The 21,313-nt window shown below is 40.1% G+C and overlaps 3 protein-coding genes across 3 annotated transcripts; 2 read left to right on the top strand and 1 right to left on the bottom strand.

Moving 5' to 3' along the window:
- The first annotated feature begins 6,685 nt into the window (after positions 1-6,685).
- ogfod1 (2-oxoglutarate and iron-dependent oxygenase domain containing 1) lies at positions 6,686-13,257 on the top strand. The gene is made up of 13 exons (XM_030765067.1): positions 6,686-6,842; positions 7,754-7,899; positions 7,972-8,018; positions 8,103-8,203; positions 8,746-8,862; positions 9,354-9,445; positions 9,643-9,771; positions 9,867-9,980; positions 10,462-10,541; positions 11,261-11,532; positions 11,640-11,756; positions 12,079-12,137; positions 12,843-13,257. Exons 1-13 carry the CDS (start codon positions 6,686-6,688, stop codon positions 12,993-12,995), a joined length of 1,584 nt encoding a protein of 527 aa, XP_030620927.1. The 3' UTR covers positions 12,996-13,257.
- A 362-nt stretch (positions 13,258-13,619) lies between these two features.
- fbxl8 (F-box and leucine-rich repeat protein 8) lies at positions 13,620-16,479 on the bottom strand. The gene is made up of 2 exons (XM_030766554.1): positions 16,079-16,479; positions 13,620-14,655 (listed from the first exon to the last, which is right to left on the bottom strand). Exons 1-2 carry the CDS (start codon positions 16,213-16,215, stop codon positions 13,689-13,691), a joined length of 1,104 nt encoding a protein of 367 aa, XP_030622414.1. The 5' UTR covers positions 16,216-16,479; the 3' UTR covers positions 13,620-13,688.
- A 252-nt stretch (positions 16,480-16,731) lies between these two features.
- tradd (tnfrsf1a-associated via death domain) lies at positions 16,732-20,836 on the top strand. Its single transcript, XM_030766144.1, has 6 exons — positions 16,732-16,751; positions 17,498-17,548; positions 17,655-17,808; positions 18,046-18,326; positions 18,661-18,787; positions 20,283-20,836. Exons 2-6 carry the CDS (start codon positions 17,528-17,530, stop codon positions 20,579-20,581), a joined length of 882 nt encoding a protein of 293 aa, XP_030622004.1. The 5' UTR covers positions 16,732-16,751; positions 17,498-17,527; the 3' UTR covers positions 20,582-20,836.
- The last annotated feature ends 477 nt before the right edge of the window (positions 20,837-21,313 follow it).

Below are 21,313 nucleotides of genomic sequence, written 5' to 3'. Positions count from 1 at the left end.
AGGGAAGCATATTTGCTAGTTAGCTTTTCAAAACTGCCAAAAGAGTTCAATAATTATCTAAAGAAAAATCGGTAATTGTAAGTGATGTGATGTCCTGTGATACGAGTTCGTTTACAAATAGAATGGAAATCAAAACACCACCCGCCCCTAACCATCACCATCAATTTTCGTTGAGCGTTCCTCCTCATGAAAGTCCATAGTGAAGAAAACGTTTAATGCAACTGATTGGTTTTCCTTCAATTACCAGTTCATTCTTTTGGTGGTAGAACGTAATTCATAAGCGAACTGTGCGCTAAATGTTGTTTTCCTAACTATTTAATTTGTATGCAACGTTTGTTTGTTTTTCGCGTTAAGCGTTAAATTATCCCATGAGGCTCGCACACCAGCATTCCTAACAAGCTGCTGATAGAATATGTCTTTATGCTGTCTGTTTGTTTTTAGTGTGCTTCTGAGTACCCTCAAAATCATTCATAGACTTGTCCTAACCTTATGTCCCAACCCTTTTGAGTATGTGAGGACCTATTATACTCTGTTCCAGGTTTCTGACGGAATAAACAGAAAGACACGCCGTTTGTAAAAACCCGCGAGAACACGTACTTGGAGGCATACGTTATCTCTGAAGTCGAGGTTATGTTGTTATCATTTGCTCGCCCGTCAGGTAACATCACTTGTTCCTCCCCTGAAAAGCATATGTGATGCGTGTACTTAACGGAAGAAAAATTCAATAGAAGCATCTTCCTGTTCGTTTTGTAGGTAATTATCCCGAGCCAGTGAACTGGATGTAACCTCAGCTTTTTCACCAGAGAGGGTTTCCTGGTTAGTGAGATAACTTCAGCCATCGTCCCGAAAAAGTAAGGAATTTCAAATAGGAATTCTCGGGGTTTTTCTAAGAACAAATAGTTTCGAATCAAACAGTGTGTACAATTATCTCGTTTACCGAGAAAGAATCCGTGGAACATCACCCAGGTCCCCTGTGATCTTTAGTCATGCATCGGTCCAGGAAGGCTCGCATGGAACCAGAGCCTTGGATAGAGAAGTTGATTCTGAGCTACGGATTGCATGAAGAAAATGCTCCTGTGAAAGCTTACGTTAATGGGGTGAGCGAACGTATCAGATATGTTGAATTATGGAGATGTTAAGCTCTAACGCACTTACCGATTGTGTATTCATGTACAGGTGAGGGACCTGTCAGAGTCTCAGCAGGAGAGGGACGGCTCCGCTGTGTTTATGCTTTTTCTGTCTGACGGTAGCGTGTCTATCCCTGCGGTTGTGAGCGCAGCTGCCTGGGAACTTCTGCAGGAGTGAGTTCTGTAACCCCCTGTAAACAGTAACGTCACAGCGTCAAGGCTTCACCAATTCTCCAAGGCAAACAATTCATCTTTGCTGAGTCACGTAGATTCAGCACATTGTTCCCTCTCTAGGACATACACGTTATGATAATGTTATGGTAGTGTGATATTATGATAGATGATAATGATAGTTAGGTCACGATAATGTAACGATATGTTAGGACATAGTATGTATATTTCTATTTTGACGGGGGAGGATAAGGGTTGGTGCACTCATTCATATTAGAGAAGTTGTGAGGTAAAACTACGAAACAGGTGAGACAGTATATTGAATTTAGTTATTTTTTTTCCAGTTGAGACTCAGTTTGGTTGAAGTGCAATAAACACAGCGCAATACAAAAAAGGTTTCCAGCATCAATTGTTCATTTAGCTAATTGTCAAGTACTGAACGTACCCCTGAGCTATGTATGTATGTGCAGAATGGAGGAGAGGGAGACCTTTTCAGGGCTCGAGGACACCACCGTGTGCGTGCGGAAATTCCGATTAGAATTCCACTGGGAACCTGAACTGGTAAGTGTACATTTCACTGTCAACTTATCAAACAATAACTGCACAATGCAAAAACATGGCTACATTCAAAATGAGAATAACTTTAAAAAGAGGGCTGTACTGCTTGTTAACTGGGAGGACAGTTCTACTCATCTGAAAAATAAAAAGATTTCCCAAAAGATTACATTACAAGCCATCAGGTTGTATTAGGGGTGTCCTTTCTATAGAAATAAGACAATCAGCCTACATAGCGGCATTCATGACAGCAAACAGAATAAGATTTGGATGTAAAGTTGATTGCATGCTACACATGCCCATCGTTGCCTGTTCTAATGTATGATTGTTTAGTTTTCTTTCCTATATATGTGTGCTATTTATTATTATTATTACTATTTCAGACTTGTTGTCAGTTTTACCTGATGATTAATCAACTCGGTACTACAGGCAGAACATCCAAACAAGACCACACCCCCAGCTGGTATTACAACCTCCAAAGACATCTTTATCATTCACACAGATGCTGATGCACATGCACTCACACAAACATTTTAAATATAACTAAATGCTAAAGCACATGCAGGTACCTACAGCAAATATGTAAAAAAAATTATTCAGATTCAAATGGATGTAGTCATTAATTCATGAAAGCCATGCATGCAAACTCCTTGTGCTAGAGTTAGTGTTGGTTTGTGTTGTATATTCTCCCTCAAAACAGTCCCATTTTTCACTGCAATCATGCTGATTGTCTTCTACCATCTTTCAGCACAACACTCCCCTCAGTCAAACAGCAAATTCTCAAAACTTGGAGGTGAGGCGCATATACGTGTGTTTGTATGTATGTGTGTGTGTTGTCATTTGCGTGTGTTTTATAGTAGATTACAATCGTAAAGAGTGTTAGGATAACTTGGCTTTCATTGTGTATTTGACCTCTCACATGACTGTTACACATGATACACACGATTGTCTCACATGACTGTTGTAGTGACAGAAGAGTAATGAGAGTTCTGGTTAAATCATAATTACATCACAAAAGAAATTTCTCAATCTGAAAATGATGAGCAAAATTTGCCACCCATCCATACACGTACGCCCCAGTGCAAGTGTTTATAGGTCACAGTTTTTTACATAAGGTGGTGAATTTTATCATTGCATCCGCACGCTCTCGTTCAGGTGTGAGTGAGTGAATGAATGGGGTAAGAGCGAGTCTCTGCTCTTTACAGTATATGATATGTAACATCATTATTAATCCTGGTGGGGCAATTCTGACCTTTAGGTCCCTCCAAAGAGAGAGTTCAGTCAACTCAGTGAATACACAAACTGGTGGGTGCCACACTTCGCATGCACACACACATTATCATGGATATTTTCATGCTTTTATACACATGTTAAACATCCCTATAAACTATGATGACAGCTTCTGGAGTTCTTAACAAGCATGCATTTGCAGATGAATTGCTTTTGCATTCATATGTTCACACATGCTTTGAAAGTCTGATATGCTGTCTGTTTCCCAGGGTTTTCTCTGTCTGGTCTGATGGGAGCATGGTATAATGATATCCTAAGTCCTATGCTAAATGATGCTAAAGACAGACTCAGCAAATCCACTCTGTGTTTTACAAGTGTGGCTACGTCAACTCACTGGCAGCGGGAACGGCTCCAAGCCAAAGTAAGATTGTATCCATAAGAAGCAAAAAGTACTTACCCTCCATTTGTTGATTCAACACACCTCTCTGCATGTGTGTATGTTTGTGTGTTTCAGGCAGAGGAGAGTTTCAGTGTTGCTGTGTCTCACCTCTTCATTCCTGAGGGACAGAGGGAAAGGCTCATTCATGACCCTGGTATAACCTGCCATTTAAACAGTCCCTGTATCATTCATTTTTCTGTAATCATCGATACGTGAAATGTCTGTTTTCCCGGGCTTCTCATTTTTTTTAAACTGTTCTTTGAAATAGATATGTACACACACTCTGACCACTTGTTGCTTCCATTGTGAAAAATGAGTAAATCATACTGGTGACAGTCAGAAGCCTCACATCTTTTGTGAAAGGATGGCACATATTTGGTTACCTGTGTGTGTGTGTGTGTGTGTGTGTGTCTGTGTCCCTCTGTGAAAGGACAGCACATATTTGGTTACATGTGTGTGCGTGTGTGTGTGTCTGTCCTTCTGTGAAAGGATAGCATATATTTGGTTGTGTGTGTGTCCTTTTGTGAAAGGATAGCATATATTTGGTTAAATATGTGTGTGTCTGTCCCCCTGTGAGAGGATAGCATATATTTGTTTATATGTGTATGTGTCTGTCATTCTGTGAAAGGATAGCACATATTTGGTTATATGTGTGTGTGTGTGTGTGTGTCCCTCTGTGAAAGGACAGCACATATTTGGTTGTGTGTGTGTGTGTGTGTGTATGTGTCCCTCTGTGAAAGGATAGCACATATTTGGTTACATGTGTGTGTCTGTCCTATCAGATGTATCTCACAGGAATGAAACTGAGCGTGACACAGTCTCTCATCTCTCAGACATACAGACAGACAGACCCATCGCTGCTGAAGAGTTTTCAGAGAGGGAAGTGAAGTCACCTAATTCCATTATTGAGAGACTCTCAAATGACCAAGAGCTCAGCTCAGAGGTGTTTGACCAGGGTGAGAGAATGACAGTGATTGAATTTTACTAAGTTTGTCCAAGCCACTGGTGAACCCAGTAGGCAAAAAGTCAGCAAGACTTTTAATATTGACCAGACTGCAGTCACCACATAATTATTAATCATAATTAGTTGTCATTATTGCTTTTTTGGATATGCTTAAAAAATTTAATGCATCCATGTTGAACGTATGTCGTGTTTATGACCGTAGTGATAGGCCAGCTTTTGTAAGAATTATTTAATTGTGATTGTGACATCTTGTTTAGAAGAAAGCTAATTTGCTCAGTCCCATAGGCTTCCAGTTTATCTGACCAAGTTTTTGATTTCATGTGGTTTCTTCTGTATTCTGATTGGTGGAGGATGGCATCCCTGAAAAGATCAGTTTACATTATTATGTTGGAACATTTCAGATTATGTGAGGTAATAATGAGATTGTTAGGGATTGTTCTTCATGGTCATTCTATGTTGAGTATATTTTTCTGTCTCTTAAAGAGATTCTACCCAGAGATAAAGGTGTGTCCACAGACCAGGAAAGCCCGTGGGATATGTTCTGTCCTGCTGTAGATTTGCTTGGGACATCTTCCTCCTCAGAGAGTAAGGGCCATCATATACCCACAAGGGTCCTGCAAATATAACTCATTCACAAAATACATATGCACAGTTATTCCCATTAACTTTTTGTTTCCTTATTGGTTCTTATCAGTGTCAGTCTCATCAGAACCCCTACCTCAGCAGCAAAGCCAGTGTACTTCAGTTATTCTGGTGCCAGTGACCACCAGTAAACAAGGACACAGCTCTAATATCAGTGCAACAGCAAGGTCAGGACTCAGCATTCCACCCTATCAGAGGCCACGCCCACAAGACCCACAAAGTCCCACCCACAGCAGTATGAAGCGACCCAGAAACTCTACCTTCGTGGAAGAGCAACAGGTGGAGCAACCTTTGAGTCCATCCTCATGGTTAGAACCCAGTTCACCCTCACCCACCAAACAGACCTCCATCTCAGCCCAGCGTGTCAGAACGGCAGGGGTGAGTGTGTAAGAGAGAATCAGAGGTTCAAAGACTGTAGACTGATTTACTGATTTGAGTCATGTACATTCTCTTTTTTCTGCTGTGATGTGGTTTTGTTTGCAGAGAGGTACAATACAGCTTCTTTTGCAGCACTCGCGTGTCTAAATAGTGCTCACTCTCTCATGTCTTAGGTCCACTCAGATGGCAGTGCATTTTCATACAAGTATTCTCTGTGTCCACGGGTATCTGCTGATCTCAGCAAATTCAAGTGAGTGAAATCAGATAGAGACAGCTTTTTGTGTTTCAAACAGTTTTTCAAGTAGTTTTATGCAGATGGGGACCTGAGCTAGTTGTCTGGTAAACATTGTTCACACCATTTATGTGTTAACACCCCATTTGGTTTACTTCGTGTGTGATGTTTTTGGAGATTATTTCATCCAATCATCTGTTGTATGTCTGTGCCTATATGTAGGATTCCAGAGCCACTTATTCAGTGGGCTGTGACGTATCTAGTAACTCCACAACCAATGCAAGTTGCCAGTGATGCACAGACGATGAACGGATCTGGATGAAGACAAAGAGTTGATGCTAATCGCTGTGCTGCCAAACATTTCTGTAAAAAATGTAAGATATTAGTGTTTTATAAAATTTTTTCACTTTAAACTGTAATGTCTTTCTTGTACAAATTCAAACTCTATGTCTGGTTTTGAGTGAAATGCCAACCTCAAACTGGAGATGGTGCTCAAAATGTTGTGGCTGCACTTTACTGTAGTTTTATTTATTTTGAAATTAAATAAATATATATTTTTAAAAATGTACATTTGTCAACGGAAGTAGTTTGGATTTTTCGCGAAATTCACGAGGAATAGGCTATCATTGAAGTATTATGCATCGATTAAAATCTGACGTTGACGACAAATTTGTTTGATTCTAAATTAAAACCCTTCAATCATCTATTTTCCTGCATTTTCAACAGCACGTCCTGCTTTTTTGAACCAGTTTACACAATCGAATGCACTAACATTAATTACTTTAAAAATATAAAAATTAACGACAAATATCTATTCATGTGAATATAACCAAAACTACATGCTAGGTTACGTGTAAAATTATTGAGAGTATTACGTTGTTTTTATGACGCCATATTTCTGCGACTGTTTCACGTGTCGCTCAAGAGAACGCCCAAGTGTTGTAGACATGAATTCTAAACGGCGGCAGGATGATACTGATCCGGTAAAAAGTAGTAAAAAGGAAAAACGAGGCGAGCTCGCATCGATAAACTCGGACCTGACAGACGAAGTTGTGAAGAGTGGAATGCGGGACGCATGGAGACAGAAAAGAAGCTACACTCATGGTGTGTTAGTGCTATCTAGATAAAGTTTTTGCACGTGGAATTGCTGTCTGATTACTTTTGCCTTTCCTTTCAGTGTACTCGAGCGTACGTGACGTCTAACATACCCAGCGCTGTGGTTGTTTACTTTAAAGCCTAGAGTTCGAGACCTTGCTCAAGTCTCCCAAAAATGTCGGGGATTTTTTCCAGTCATATTCTAAGCAACGTCTTGTTAGCCAATCAGAACAATATTGAACAGTCTAAAGCGCTAAATGTGAAAAACGCTTAACGCGGTTTAAAGTACCAAATATGACAGGTAGACATTCCAGACTGCTCACATTTATAGCTATTCCATATTACTAAATATGTCCAAAAGCTTGAGAACGTAGTTAGAAGGGAAATACTTCAAATACTCTTTAACCTATTAAGCGTTTTCTTTGGACACATAACGAGCTAAAACATGGGCAAAGAAAACGCTTAATGAGTTAAATGAGTCTGTATGTATTGTTGGTCTGTGGGTTTGTAGGTGCTGTGTGTGTGCTGCACCTTCTTTAAACATCTAACTATTGTTTCCTCGCTCAATGTTCATATTGCACTAAATGCAAAATGTTGAACTTTACTCCTCATAAAGTTCTGTGTTGTCGGAGATACAAGGTATGATGCTCAACAAGGCGTCCCGATACAAGAGAATAATGAACGAAGCGGAGGCAAAGCCTCCATCGACTTCATTATTTTCCTGTATTGGAACTCCCCGGGGGCCATATATCAAAGATTAAAAATGTAGGCTTTGCACATATTAGCTCTTTCGTATTTGAAAGTATTAATATCGCAGCAGCAAGTAAATTGTATGTTGTCATGGTAACAACTTTTTTTGTTGTTGTTTTTTTTATGCCATTGTTTTTGTTTTATGCTTTGCCTTTCTCTCTAATCTGCAGGCAGCATTCAGTTAGACTGTGAGCCGTTTTCTCACTGCAAGATCACCAATTTTCTTCAGAGTGAGAGTTTTGTTGAGAGTTTGCAGACAGAACTTCTACAGTTGAAGTTCAACCACAAATCCAACGACTTGTACAAATTTCAGCAGGTACAGATACATCCAAACACACATTCAACTGAAACATGTTTGTGGGATTATTAACAGGAATTTTTTTTTCAGTCAGATGACCTGAAAAAGAGAACAGATCATCATATTACAGAGCTGAGGTATAAGGCTTGGGTTTGTTGTAGATTCGACACTTAATACATTTATATTTTTGGAGGTATGTAATGTCTGTATGCCTACATTAGGTCAGTGTTGTTTGGGCAGTTCCGATCATGGCTCTCAGAGGTACTGGAGGTGGAACTGGAACCAACGGTCGATATATCATGTGCCAAGTATGAGCACACTGGTAAGTCAGTCAACACTTAAAGAGGAACAACAAAACTCATACAGCATTTTTACCATTAAAGCAGCATCAACATCATCCAAAAAATAATAAAAGCCTGTGCAGCTTAGCTTTATTTATTTTCTAACTTTCCTCCTAATTTGGAATGTCCAGTTACCTGTGATCTTTTATGTCTCCCTGTCACATGTCAGATAGTTTAGTCAAGGTTAGTGAGGCAAGATGTGAACAACATCTTGGGGCTGGGGTGTTACCCTAGCTGACACAGCCTCCCAAGAGAACATGGCGACTTGTGCGCCCTTGTTCATTAAACGATAGTCAACAAAGATGACAATGCAGGGATTTGAATCTTGAATCCCAGATACAGAAGGTGCCTTCATTCAGTAAAATAGTGTTCTAATTACAGCAATCCTCACTCTGCCATATCTTGTTAATGTCTTGTCTGAGAAGTTGTCTCTTTCATATGGACTGTCATGTTCTATGTATTTCAAAGTTAAAACCACTGATGAAATTCAACAAAAAAAGACTATCCATCTTTGTCCCTCTAGATGTGTTACTGTGTCATGATGATGAGTTGGAAGGGAGGAGAGTAGCGTTCATTCTTTACTTGGTGCCGCCGTGGGAGGAGAAGGATGGAGGAGCACTGGACTTGTTTAACACTGATGGTGTGTATCTGGCACGATCCAAACACCTGACTGACTGACGTTAGTGATGTGTTTCTTTTTTAGTCATTTATTTGTTTGTTGCACTGTGGGCTGGTGTGTACCGCATTGTGGTTGCCATGTCGTTTAAGAATCGAAGAGGGAAAAAAAAAAGCAGTGGAATAACCAGTGGTTTTTCAAAAAAAAAAAAAAAAAAAAAAAAAAGCTATTACAGGCATATGTGAGTCAATCAGACAACTTTCATTTAAGTTCAGCTTGTTTGTCATGTGAATAGTTGTTCTGTTTGTGCTGTTGTTTCTCCCAAATTTATCATGGATGCAAAGATTGTGAAAGAGTTAGTAAATATTGTCTTTTTGTGAATCCTTGCTTTTAGATTGTCTAAAGGAGTGCACATGCAAAAAGAGAATGGAAAGCGCTGTCAAGCTTTGCTTACTCCGTTCATGTATGGTGTTTGTGTGTATGCAAGACTGTCACACGGTTTGTTTTTGTCTCAGAACACTGTCAGCCCATGTGTATTGTGAAGTCCCTGCTGCCCTGCTGGAACACCCTTGTATTTTTCGAGGTGTCTCCGATCTCTTTCCATCAGGTGACTCTACTTGTTTTCTCTCTGTATGTAAGGCAGTCTGTATGGTAAAAATACTCCATTCTAACTTGAAATTAATCTTCTGAATTACAACTCAATTATTTTTTTATTTTGGATTTTTTTAATTTGTTTTCACTGTGTTTCATACAGTGAAGATTGTTTAGTAATCCATCTGTACCTGTGCTTTCTCTCTGTGTTAGGTGGCAGAAGTGATTGCTGAGGATAAGTGTCGTTTGTCATTGAGCGGTTGGTTTCACGGGCCATCACTGCCCAGACCACCACGCTATATCGAACCTTCACCTCCCCGCCACACACACATCCCCAAAGATGTAAGTCAAATGGCCCATGTGTGTGTTTACAGTTATGACTTTAAAGGAAAATGTAGTTTATCAGATCTGGTGTGTGTGTGTGTGTGTGCGCGCAGGAGGAGATATTGTACGAGTGGATCAATGAAATGTACATGCATCCTGCCTATCAAGCTCAAGTGCAAGAGGAGTTTGAGGAAAGTTCAGAGATTCGACTCCCCAATTTCTTACAGGTAAGCAGCATTGGACATAAGCCTCTACACAATCACGGAACACACAGACAAATATATGGAAATTGGATCGTTCTGTGTTTATATTCACACTGAAAAAGTGGTCAAATAAATTCTGTTCTATGCTTGGTAACACCATTTAAATGATAATGTAATCTTTTAGAAGTATCACAAGTACTTTTGTACTAAATTATTGAAATTATTAAAAATTGAAATGATAGTTGAGTGACACATAACTGCTGAATGACAACCTGTTTCATCTCATGAAAAAGCAAATATTGTCTTTCTCATTCAGACACAGGCACTAACTCTAATTTCAGTTTTACATTGTACAGAGAAACTAAGACAAGATGATCAAAACTACATACTCGTATAACAATGAGTTGATTTCACGCACACACTAACAAATATTCACACGCTTTTAATGTCACACGTTTATTTCATGAATAAGCGACCTTTGTTTCGCCTCTTCTCTCTCTTTCAGGAGGAAAAGTTTAAGCAAGTGAGTGCTGCTCTCCAGTCAGCTGACATTCAGTGGATAAGGAGAGGTCCACCCAATACGAGGTTAGACTTCACGGACACTTATCTATCAACTCTTTCACTCAGAAAGCCTTTTGGAACAGAAAAAAAAAAAAAATCTGTTTTTCACCCAAAAATCCTTGATCTGATGCCTGGCATAGAATCAGAGCTCCAAGCCTGCGTGAGTTTAACATGCCATTACTGTTTCCTGTTGACTGAAAAGAGCCCTACCTCATGTCATACGTTGAGTTTTAAAACCTTAGTCCTGTTTCTATAAGTATGTACAGTTTTTTTTTTAATTAAAAAAAGTATTTATAAGTGTAGTGGTCATATAATTTGAGTGTAGAGCTTGTATCTCGCACATCTTTATTAAGCATGCACACGCCCTCTCTCTAAGGATCAGTGCTGTAGTTCCTTTCAACCCACTGTCAGGACCTGCAGAACATCTCCATCAGCACATCAGAGACCTGCATTTTTACCACATAACAAATAGTAAGAAATGGGACAGGGGTAATTGACATATAGTAGTGGTTTACAGTAAAAGGTAGCAGGCATATTCAAAGTCTTAGCAAAATTTGTGCTTGATTTTCCCTTCCAGTGGACACCAAAGAAAACTCTGGTTTTGTTAAGATTCAGTTTACCAAATCTGGATAGACTCAAAGGCTATGTGAACAGAAGCAGTTGGTGTTTGAGTGGTGAATTCCATGCTGCGTGTGCGGTAGAAGTCATTGTGAATTAACCCAGAGGTGCTCATTTGTGTTTAGGTGTTACAGCCATGCAGAGATGCAGAGTCTGCCAGAGATTGTGAAGGAGTGTTTTGACGTCCTCTCTTCTGAACCATTCTTCATTCTGCTGTCTAATTTCACCGGCCTATCACTCCATTATCTGGTCTCAGATGGAAAGGAGGATGAAGGTAGTGAGAGAGAGGATGGAGGAAGTGACGTAGAAAACAAAGAAAAACAAGATGCAGTAGATGAGGAAGAAAACACGAGTGAGGCAACAACATCCTCCTCATCAGTTGAAAAAAAGGCAAAAGGTCAGTAACCTAACTATTTCTGCTTTTTCTTTTTTTTCCACTTGTTGTCATTTTATCAATAAATTGTGTGTGTGTGTGTGTGTGTGTGTGTTGTTGTGCATGTGTAGGGCCTCCAGAGTGTGTGGGAGAGATCCGTCGCTGGACTCATGGTGATTACACACTGCTTCATGATTCTGAAAAACGGGAGTTCGCATTGGACTTGCTGTTGCATCTCGACTGCTCAGGTAACATGCAGCTACATTGGCAGCAATTTTAGGAAGATGCATTTAATGAGATTTGGCTTCAGGCTTTTTAAATATGTTTTTTCTGTGTACACACACATTCACTGGTTAGTGTTCACAGGTGTCAAAGATTTAGTCAGACATAGACAGACCTCAACTTACCTCATCACTGTTCAATAAAGTCAAGGTTTATCTCAGATACAAGCACCCTTAATCGCCTTAATTTGTCTGTACTAAACTTTTTAGTTTTTCTGCCTCAGAATAATCTTTAAGGAACTGTGTAGAAGACAGGACTGTGAAAGGTTTTTGTCTCTTTTGGATTTAGGTTGGGAAGCTGAGTTTGGAGGTTCTACCTCATACATTGCTCACGATGAGGATGAGGAGGTGAGTGATGTCATCAGAGTTGTGTGTTCTTAGAACTACGTCAGATGTCCTCTCTCCACAGTGTTAGAGACTTTGATGACAGTTATCATGTCATACGTATTCTGCTTACCTAAAGGTAAAACCGTGAAAACGGTGTTTATAACTATTCTTCATTTGAAGAAAATAGTTTCGTAGGCCATGTGATTTTTATTCACTGAGGCTGAGTGGATGATGTGTGTGGTTCATTTGCTAACCCAAACCCTTCACTGAGAATCTGAATTTTTTTTTTTAATTAGCACAGTCCCTGGTAGTGCATTTATTTACATTTATTTGATTACAGTAGTAAATGCCCTAATGTTTTTCATAAGTGTATACATGCACAAAACATGTAAATGCTGAAGGGACAATGAGAGAAGGTTGCTTGAGATCGGAGCCTGAACATATATTTAGTGATGCTCCTGTCTTTGGTGATAGACAATAAATCTTTGTTCAACAGTTCATTACTGAATATCAATATCCAGTTAAGATCATACAGTGCAATTCTTTGGAGGAATTCAGGGAACTCCTGTAAAACATTCTTGGAATGTCAAAAATCAAAATTGGGATACTCTGGAACAATGACATTTTATATGAATGAACCTTACTGCTGTTTGTATCTTTAAGTTCTGCTTGGAAGACTAGAGCCCTCTGAGATTGTGTTGAGTGGTTGATGTGTTTGTTTTACAGCTCCTGACAGTGTACCCTGAGGCGAACTTCCTTGCTCTGGTTTACCGGGATAAGGAAACACTCAAGTTTATCAAACATGTCAATCACAACTCTGTTCAAAGTCCAGACAGTCCACATTCAATTTATGACTTCTCCTTCACATACTATGAATGAACTGATCATTCTCAACTCTAACCCGTAATGTAAAAAGACACCGCGTGTACTGTAGAAAGTCCTTTTGAGACGATGAAGGAGTGTGATTTTTGCATCATGCATGTTTGTCATCAGTGTAACTGTTTCCCAAGAAATACAAAAAACCAGAGGAATCCTCTGTGTGTTTTATTAATCTGTTTACTTCACTTATCCATGAAGAAATGTTATTCTCAGAAAGTGAATGTGTTGCTTTTCATCATAATAAATCCAAGAATTACACACATTTGCAAAGCAGCAGTTATGTCTGTCATGATGATACATGTAAAAAGGCAGTGACTTCAGTAGAACCCTAAATGTTGTTGTCTTCATGGGACAGTAGAAAGCTCCTATTTAACTACTTTTGGTTTCATAGAGACCATTACAGTGAATACATACTGTACATGTAATGCATTATTGACCATTTACCCTGATGAATGTCACGCACTATTGCCTGTGACAGTGTTAAACACAACTAGTAAAATTAGTGTTTCATTTTGGTACCGTATTGTAATGCTAGCTCATTAGCAGGCTGATCAATGTGCAAAAAAAAAATCGCTCTTCATTTCAAAAACATAAAGAATAGTTTCAAGTGCAGGCCACTGTTGGCATAAGTCAGTTTGGCTGAATCATAGTTTAGAGTGAAGCCCATTGTATGCATAGGTAAATTTGGCTGTATCATTTCAGTATAGTGCAGGTCCAGGGATGTGGCTCTTTGTGTGTTTTCAGGGTGTATCTCTGCAGAAGACAGCAGTTTTCACGAAATGCAGTTATGACCTCCTGTGAGACCACACAATAACAATGCACCTCCTTGAGATTCACACACTGTGTCGCCAAAGTGACCAAGGCAGAGTTCAGCTCCCGAGAAGCAGGAGTTTGTAGTTCCAGTGTCTCTAGAGTATTTGCATAACTAGACCCTACAAGGTTTATTTCATCCAGGAGGAGTGTCCATGTGAGTAGACGCAGGTGTCTGACAGGAATGCTCGGCAGCAGCACCAGTGGGACACGGAGCTCTGGAAGGGTGTGGTCAAGCACTAGCTCCACCCACAGGTTGGGATGTCTGTACCTCAACTCTACCCATATCTCATCACCCAAAGGAGGAGTGTACTTCAGTGAGCGTTCACAGCGCAGTTCCAGTTGCTGTAGTGATGGCCTCCCGGGTAACAACAGATCCCCTATGACAGCTGGCGAGAGGCTAGCGTGAAACACTCCCAGAGCAATGATGCCTGGGCAAAGGTTCAGCACCTCTCTCATAGTTTCCGTAGTAACCCCACACACCAGTGATGGGTTATTAATGAACAGGCCATGTAATTTCGGGCAAGACTTGGCCACACTTCGGACAAAGTTATCATTTAGAGTGAAAGGTACACCCCTGAGGTCTAGTACTGTCAGCAAAGGCCTGTATGCCAGTGTATCCACCAGTCCCTTCAGCAAGTCCTGACCCGCATCAAAGAGACGCGCGTTGCCTGTACAATCAACACACAGTGCCCTCAGCTGCCCCTCTCCTTTTGCAACTGCTTGCTGTAGTGCACACAGTGCTGAACTGCGATTGGCTGGATCTTCCAGACCCACGCACAGTCTCAATTTTGTGATTAACGGCAGATAAGCAGAAAAAGTCTGAAGGATATCAACACCACCCTCACACCTGCAGAAAACAGGGAGAGTATTTGAACCTTAGAGCAAAATTTGATTGGGAAAATGCAGCAGCTTTGTTTGTGAGGGGAAAAAGAACGGCAAAATCCAGAAACCGTCAAAAGCTGATATGAGCAAGAGCAAAATACTATGCAGCACTGTCGTAACTTTCATAGCCTAGTAAAACCCTCTGTCATATCATACTTTTTTCATTTCTCTCAGGGACTCTCAACAAGAGATAGCAGAGATGGTCACATAGAACTAATGAACACACTGAATAAAACAAGCACTTTAAATGGACCCATATTTCATTTGGGGAACATTGAAGCATTTCAGACAGTCATACATAGTTATATACATCTATGATTGCATAATCATTCCATTTTCATAGAAATGCAAAAATGACATGTTCTGCTCTGATGCTTAAATGGTCAGTAGTTGTTTTAGCTGTGTATCTACATGTGTGAGTAGAGGTATATCAGTACATTCTTGCAAGACCAAAGGATGTCTGATATTTTGATGTGCAAATCTCACACGTGGAAAAAAATCTAATTCAAATCTCACATCAAGTCTTAAAGGAAAGTGTCACGATATATAAATTAGTATATTCCAAAGACAAGGAAAGAACATAATTGAACAGTTGCTTCCTGTTTATTTTATGTGGCTAACTGAGTTTGCCTGATAATCGACAATAACTCCAATATGTAGGAAGAAGATGGAAGTCATCTTTCAAAATGCATTTAAGGTAAGGTAGGACATCCATGAGTATTAATGTTAATTACTCTACTAACTGCTTATTCTTGCATGTTCCAAAGTGCAGACTCTCTTATAGTCAAATGAAGTGTTCCTTAACATGAGTTCAAAAATGTTACTTCACTAACAGCAAGACATTATGATGTGCTCAGTAGGCCACAACTTTCTGCTCTTGTGTTGGCAGGCACTGTATGACATTTGTGGTTTTATATTTATATTTGTGGTTTATAGGCTATCCATAAGAGAGAGTAAAGAGAGAGAACAATTCATAGGATGGTTGAGTCATGAACACTCCCAAGCTCAAAGACCTCAGGTTTTATGACTCGAGAACAGGAACAGTAATAATTTCCCTTTAGGCTTTAAGCATGGGTTATCAACACATCAGATGTTATTACAGTAAATTAGGTCCTCTGTGATTAAATGAAAAAAAGCCCACAGGTTTCATACATTCAGAGTGAGTAAGAGTAATGCATTGTCCATCATCAAGCCACAGCAAATGACAGTCACGCCATATTAGGGCGTGCCGTGGGAGATGCCATGTCTCGGCACAAAAAAAAGTTCTCTTGTGGAAGACTACTAGACACGAGCAAAACTAAACTGAGGTTCAGAGGCGTGGTTCTCTTGAATGCTCATCAAAGAACTCCTGGGAGTGACTTTTGAACTGTAACTTTTAAAACACTTACCTCACTTCAGTATATTTCCAAACGCTGGAATATATCATGGAGCGAGACCATGCTTTGCACACTGTGAAAGCGTTATACCTGTCTCGCATAGGCAGAAAGGAGAATATATAAGCAAGAACTTCTTCCGGGAGATCCATTTAGACCGACCTGAATGTTGTCAAACTGACCGACGTCCCTCAGAGATTTTCAGTGTCTAATGACTCACACCACTTAAGGCCAACCACGGATTCATAACGGAAGATTCCCACATAGAATTTCTGACACAGAACTCATGCAGCAGCGCATAATTAAAATGCTGGCATCTGTCCTTGAACAAGGTAAATACTTTCTGCCACAGAAAGGCGAAAATGACTCAACACACGTCTATTACTTGCATGACATTCCATATCTGTCTGACGCTCCGCTCGAGCGGTTCGGGCGTCATGGAATTGGTCATTTCCGCGTACAGCCAACTCGAACGCTCGGACCTTCCCACATCAAAAGAATCTTTCCTGTCCACTTCCTGTAAAGAGGACAGTTCCGTTGTTTTAAGTACCTCTACAGAGGACGCGCGGTTCCATCGACCAATCATATTAGAAATCAGATTTTCTTACCCAATTAGATCACACTTGGAAATCTGACGTGGGTGTGTTCGGAATTGGATAAAGTTTTGCTGTTTGCGAGTTGTGAGGAGGTAAGCCTGTTGTCCAGCACGACCAAGTTTACTTTGTTAATTAGACAGTTTAAGTTCTCGTGAGCTGTTCCGTTAAAGTTTGTTACCAAGCAGCAGATAGACGTCGTATTGTAGTTTGATCTGAATATCTGACAACTTTTAGAAGTTAGCGTCTAATTTGTAGCAAATTAGAGTGAGACAGTTAGGTTGCGCACCAGTGACTTATAACTTCGTGTCGGATCTCAGCTGGCTGGCTAATATTTTAAGGTGGAGCTTGTTGCTTTATTCTGAAAATTAGAGTTGGAACTCAGATTCAGGTCTCCGAAACCAAGTTAAGCGATGTGAAATTTGAATCATGTGATGCGTCCGCGCAGAGCTTGATGGGACGCCATGCGCTACCTGTCTCTGCGGAAAAAGTAATCGCAGTTTTCGGCAACCCCATCCGTTACAGTTTCCTGAAAACAACACTTGACCTACTTTACAAATGTCCCATGTTTTGCTTCAGTCTTACTAGAGCTCAGAGTGGCAGAGGTAGTCCAAATGGTCAGTTGTGTGTTTGTATTACTGTGCAGCACATAGAGTCTGTATTCAAGTTTGCTCTGAATATCTGACAGTTTTTGTAAGTTAGCTTCTAATTTCTACCTAATTACAATATGTTGCGCATCAGTGACTTGCAAGTCCACTAAGGGTCCAACGTGTGTAGCGTGGATGTGTAATGTATGTGTAGAGAGTGCAGAGTAAAGTATTCACTAATGTTATATCACCAGGCTCTGACACCTGTCTGGGATGCCCAGAGAATGGACTACATGGATGATAAGGTACAGGTGCTTAGACCAGTGGTGATGCGATGTTGTATTTTATAATGTTTTATGTCCATTGTTTAATTTATTGATTTCTTATGTTTTGATTGTGTGCACTCTGCAGAGTCAGTCTGTAAGACATGCAGATGAACGCTTATGGACAGGGTGTGTGGTGCTGTTCCTGCGCTGTTGTGATCCTTCAGCTGACCTGCTTGCCCTCTACAAAGACCAAAGAGGGAAATTCAGTGTGTTTAAAGTCATCAAACTCACTCTTACAGGTGAGTCGTTAACTCTCTCATACACACATTCTCTCACACTGACTTTCACATGAACTTCCTAATGAGGCTCAGTCAGATGCTCAGGTCAGAAGATGATCCGCACACAATGTGAATAATATAGTCTTTCTGAGGACTTTGTACATGAAGCAGGCTAGTATAGTTAATGGGCATGCAACATTAATTGTATTTGTTATTGATGTGGGTGTGATACTGACTTTAGTCTGACCATTAACCCAGATGCTGTGGGCGGGTTGGAGGGTTATGAGATCCTAAAGCTGCATGATGCTGACCCTTTCCTGGGGGTGGAGCTGAAGTTCATGGCAACAGGTCCCTGTAGACAGTTCCTGGAGAGTTATGCATGTGGCTCACTCCGTCAGTCTTTAACCCAGCATGCATCGCGCCTACTCATTCTCCCAGAAGATGTTACCTTGGAAACCCAGCTAAAGGCAGGAACACAAATTCTGGACCAGTGCCTGCAAGATACAGAGCTCTGTCTAGGGCATATACACCAATCACAGGTACACTCAAAAAAATGTAACTATATTTTTTCCATGAATGTCTTTTCCCAAAATGACCAGATAAACAAGTGCATAGAAACCAACAAAAGGTCATCGTCTCAAGTGTTTTTTGTCAGTTGTTCTGTGGAATCACAAGAATTTAGGCCTAACACAGGGGCTCACTCATGCTAGAAGCGAGAGAGTGTTGCATAAATGTGAGCAGTATAATGGGTTGTCTTTATTGTACTCCTAATTAATGAACTAGAGTTCATTTGCTTTGTACAAAGTCTGCTTTTGGTTAACACAGCAGTGGGTATGAGGTATGGTGGTTCTTATTATGACTTTCCATTTGTAGCCAGTGCGTTTGCGAGATGATGAGATCACTCAGCTTGAGCAACAGCTTCACAGCAGCTATGCCCCTTCCAGCTGTCCACCACAGGAAGTACCAAGGAATTGTTTCCTGTTTCAGAAAAGGCCATTTGGTGAGTTCAGAGAATTGTGTGTTTGTTTGTTGTAAGACTTAAATGTGTAGTAAATCTTCATCTTCTTCAAAGCTTCAAATGCTTTCATTACGCATAAGATGTATTCTACACATATACTTTTCACAAACAGTTTGCAACCCATTCAAAAATCACAGTGGAAAAAAGGTTTTTTAACAGCAAGTACCCATGCCAACTAACACTAAATAAACATGCCAATCAGAGTTGGTTCCCAAGTGTGAATTGCATTCTCTCTCTCCTCCAGACCCATTTTAAACTTGCTGCTCATATGTAAATTCCTGTCTGTCCTCTTTTCACAAGTATTTGGGTTGAACTGAACATTATCAGCATTATGAATGTCGATAAAGAATTGTCGGCAGTCATTTTGTTATAATAATGGAACAGACAAATAGTTAGCTCCAGGGAAGACATTCAGAATCATTCTGCAACATGACGACAACAACAAGACATACCAAGCATTCTGAAACCCTTCAGAGAAACTGCAGAATTTGGATAATTGAAATTGAAGATTGTGTGGAATATTCATCTGACTTTGAGCAAGCAACTTGGGCTAAAATCCCTTGAGCTCAAAAAAAAAAAAAAGTCTACTTGCTATGGCAACAGCAAGGGAAAGGAGAGTTTGGGTAGAAAAAATGGCAATATTCCGACAGATGGACTGTCTTAACATAGCATTCTGGCAAAGAGGGCTAAGTGTACACAACAAGCTCAAAATAAAGTTGCCAGTGCACTAGACAGTTTTCCCTGTGTAATGTGAACATAGCTCAGCACGCTGGGGGCATGAGAGGGAGAGGAGGACAGAGACTGAGCTGAGGCTTAAAATTGATGTTATTTGTCCATCTGTCCATTGATCCATTTATTCCTTCATTCATTCAACAATTGATTTACATTTACTCTTTTCACTTGTATGTGCTCCTGTGTGTTCCTGAACTTTACATTTTAGTCAAAGGAAAATTTACAGTTTGTGTAGTAATAAAAAGCTTACTCAGTGCAGCACATGCTTCATGAACAAGTTGTGATGATTTTGGGCGTCGGAACGAAGAAAACTCTGGCAGTCCTAGCGTTAAACCTGTCTTGAACTTGATGCAGGTTTTCCCTGTCTAGTTACTCTCAAAACACTCTAATCAGTTGTATTGGCCTAACTGTAAACCTGATTGTGTCTTTTTTAGTAACAATCTTACTAAAAATTAACCATTAAGATAAAATGTGTAAAATAACAGTATATACTACAAATTATCTCATTTTGTTTTTATGTTTTTGATTGTGTACGTTCTGTAATATATTGAATGATAAATTCTTACATGACACTCCATGTTTAAATACTGAAGAGCTACTTATAATGCTAAAACAGCCTTGTACATGGGTGCGGCTCATGTATTTCCGGTAATGTTTCATGTATTGTTGGAAGTTTAAAACGGTTCAAAAAATAGTAAAGCAGCGCTTGCATTAAGCGTGAACTAACCACTCAGTCTGCTCTTAGATGATAGGCCACTGACCCCTGCCGACCAACAACGATTCGCTGCTCACGTGGGACGGGACTGGAAGCGAGTGGGGCGGGCCTTACAGAAGAACTGCCGCGCCTTAAAAGGGCCAGCAATAGACAATCTGGCCTATGAGTACGAGAGGGAGGGGCTTTACGAACAGGCCTATCAACTGATGGGACGCTTTATCCAAGCAGAGGGGCGGAGCGCTAAACTGAGCCGACTGATCAGCGCACTGGAAGAGAGCAAACTCACCCACTTAGCCGAAATCATGCTAGGCATCCAGCCAAAAGAGTGAGCAACTGTGTTTGCATGTACATGTGCCAAAAGTCAGATCTGTTCAATTTTACAAATGTAACGCATCTTTCATATTCGCTTATTTTCACACGGCTTTATTAAGTGTTTAGTACTCTTCCTCCCTCCCTCCGTCCCTCTCTCTCTCTCTCTCTCTCTCTGTCTATCTCTCTGTCCATTGAAGTGAATTTCATAAAGGACACTGTTGTAGTGGTGTATTTCGCACTCAGAATAAACATTTGAATACATAGTATTTTTTAGAAAACCAGCCATAATATTGTCCTGGCTTCTTTTTTCACCTGTTGTGAGCAGTGAGGAGTCAAACTGATAAATAAGTCACTACAAAACTTTGTGTAGTTGCTGTCACCTCATGTTTACTGATAGTGGAGATTTATTTAGAGTGCACTGATTTTATATAGACTTTATACAGTCTTAACTGTTAACTTGTTGTCATATAATCAGACAAGGTGGTGCCCTTATTTTAACACCATTTAAGTACATTTCTGCATTGGAGTCAGAAAACTTTGAAAATCAACGAATACCTATGTCCCAGATAAGCTATTACAATCCATCTACCTTTAATGCTGGACACGTAAAACATCTAACATTCATGATTTTACTTTACAATTGTTAATTGAGCAGTATTTATGTTTGTTTGAGTAGTACATTTGCCCACAATGGGTTAACTTTTGATTAACCTTTGATTTTTGCTCTTAATGGTCTGTTTGACCCGTAC

This window comes from Chanos chanos, chromosome 2 (assembly GCF_902362185.1).
Source record: "Chanos chanos chromosome 2, fChaCha1.1, whole genome shotgun sequence".
NCBI classification, from domain to species: Eukaryota; Metazoa; Chordata; class Actinopteri; order Gonorynchiformes; family Chanidae; genus Chanos; species Chanos chanos.
This window is presented reverse-complemented; position numbering and strand designations above follow the sequence as displayed.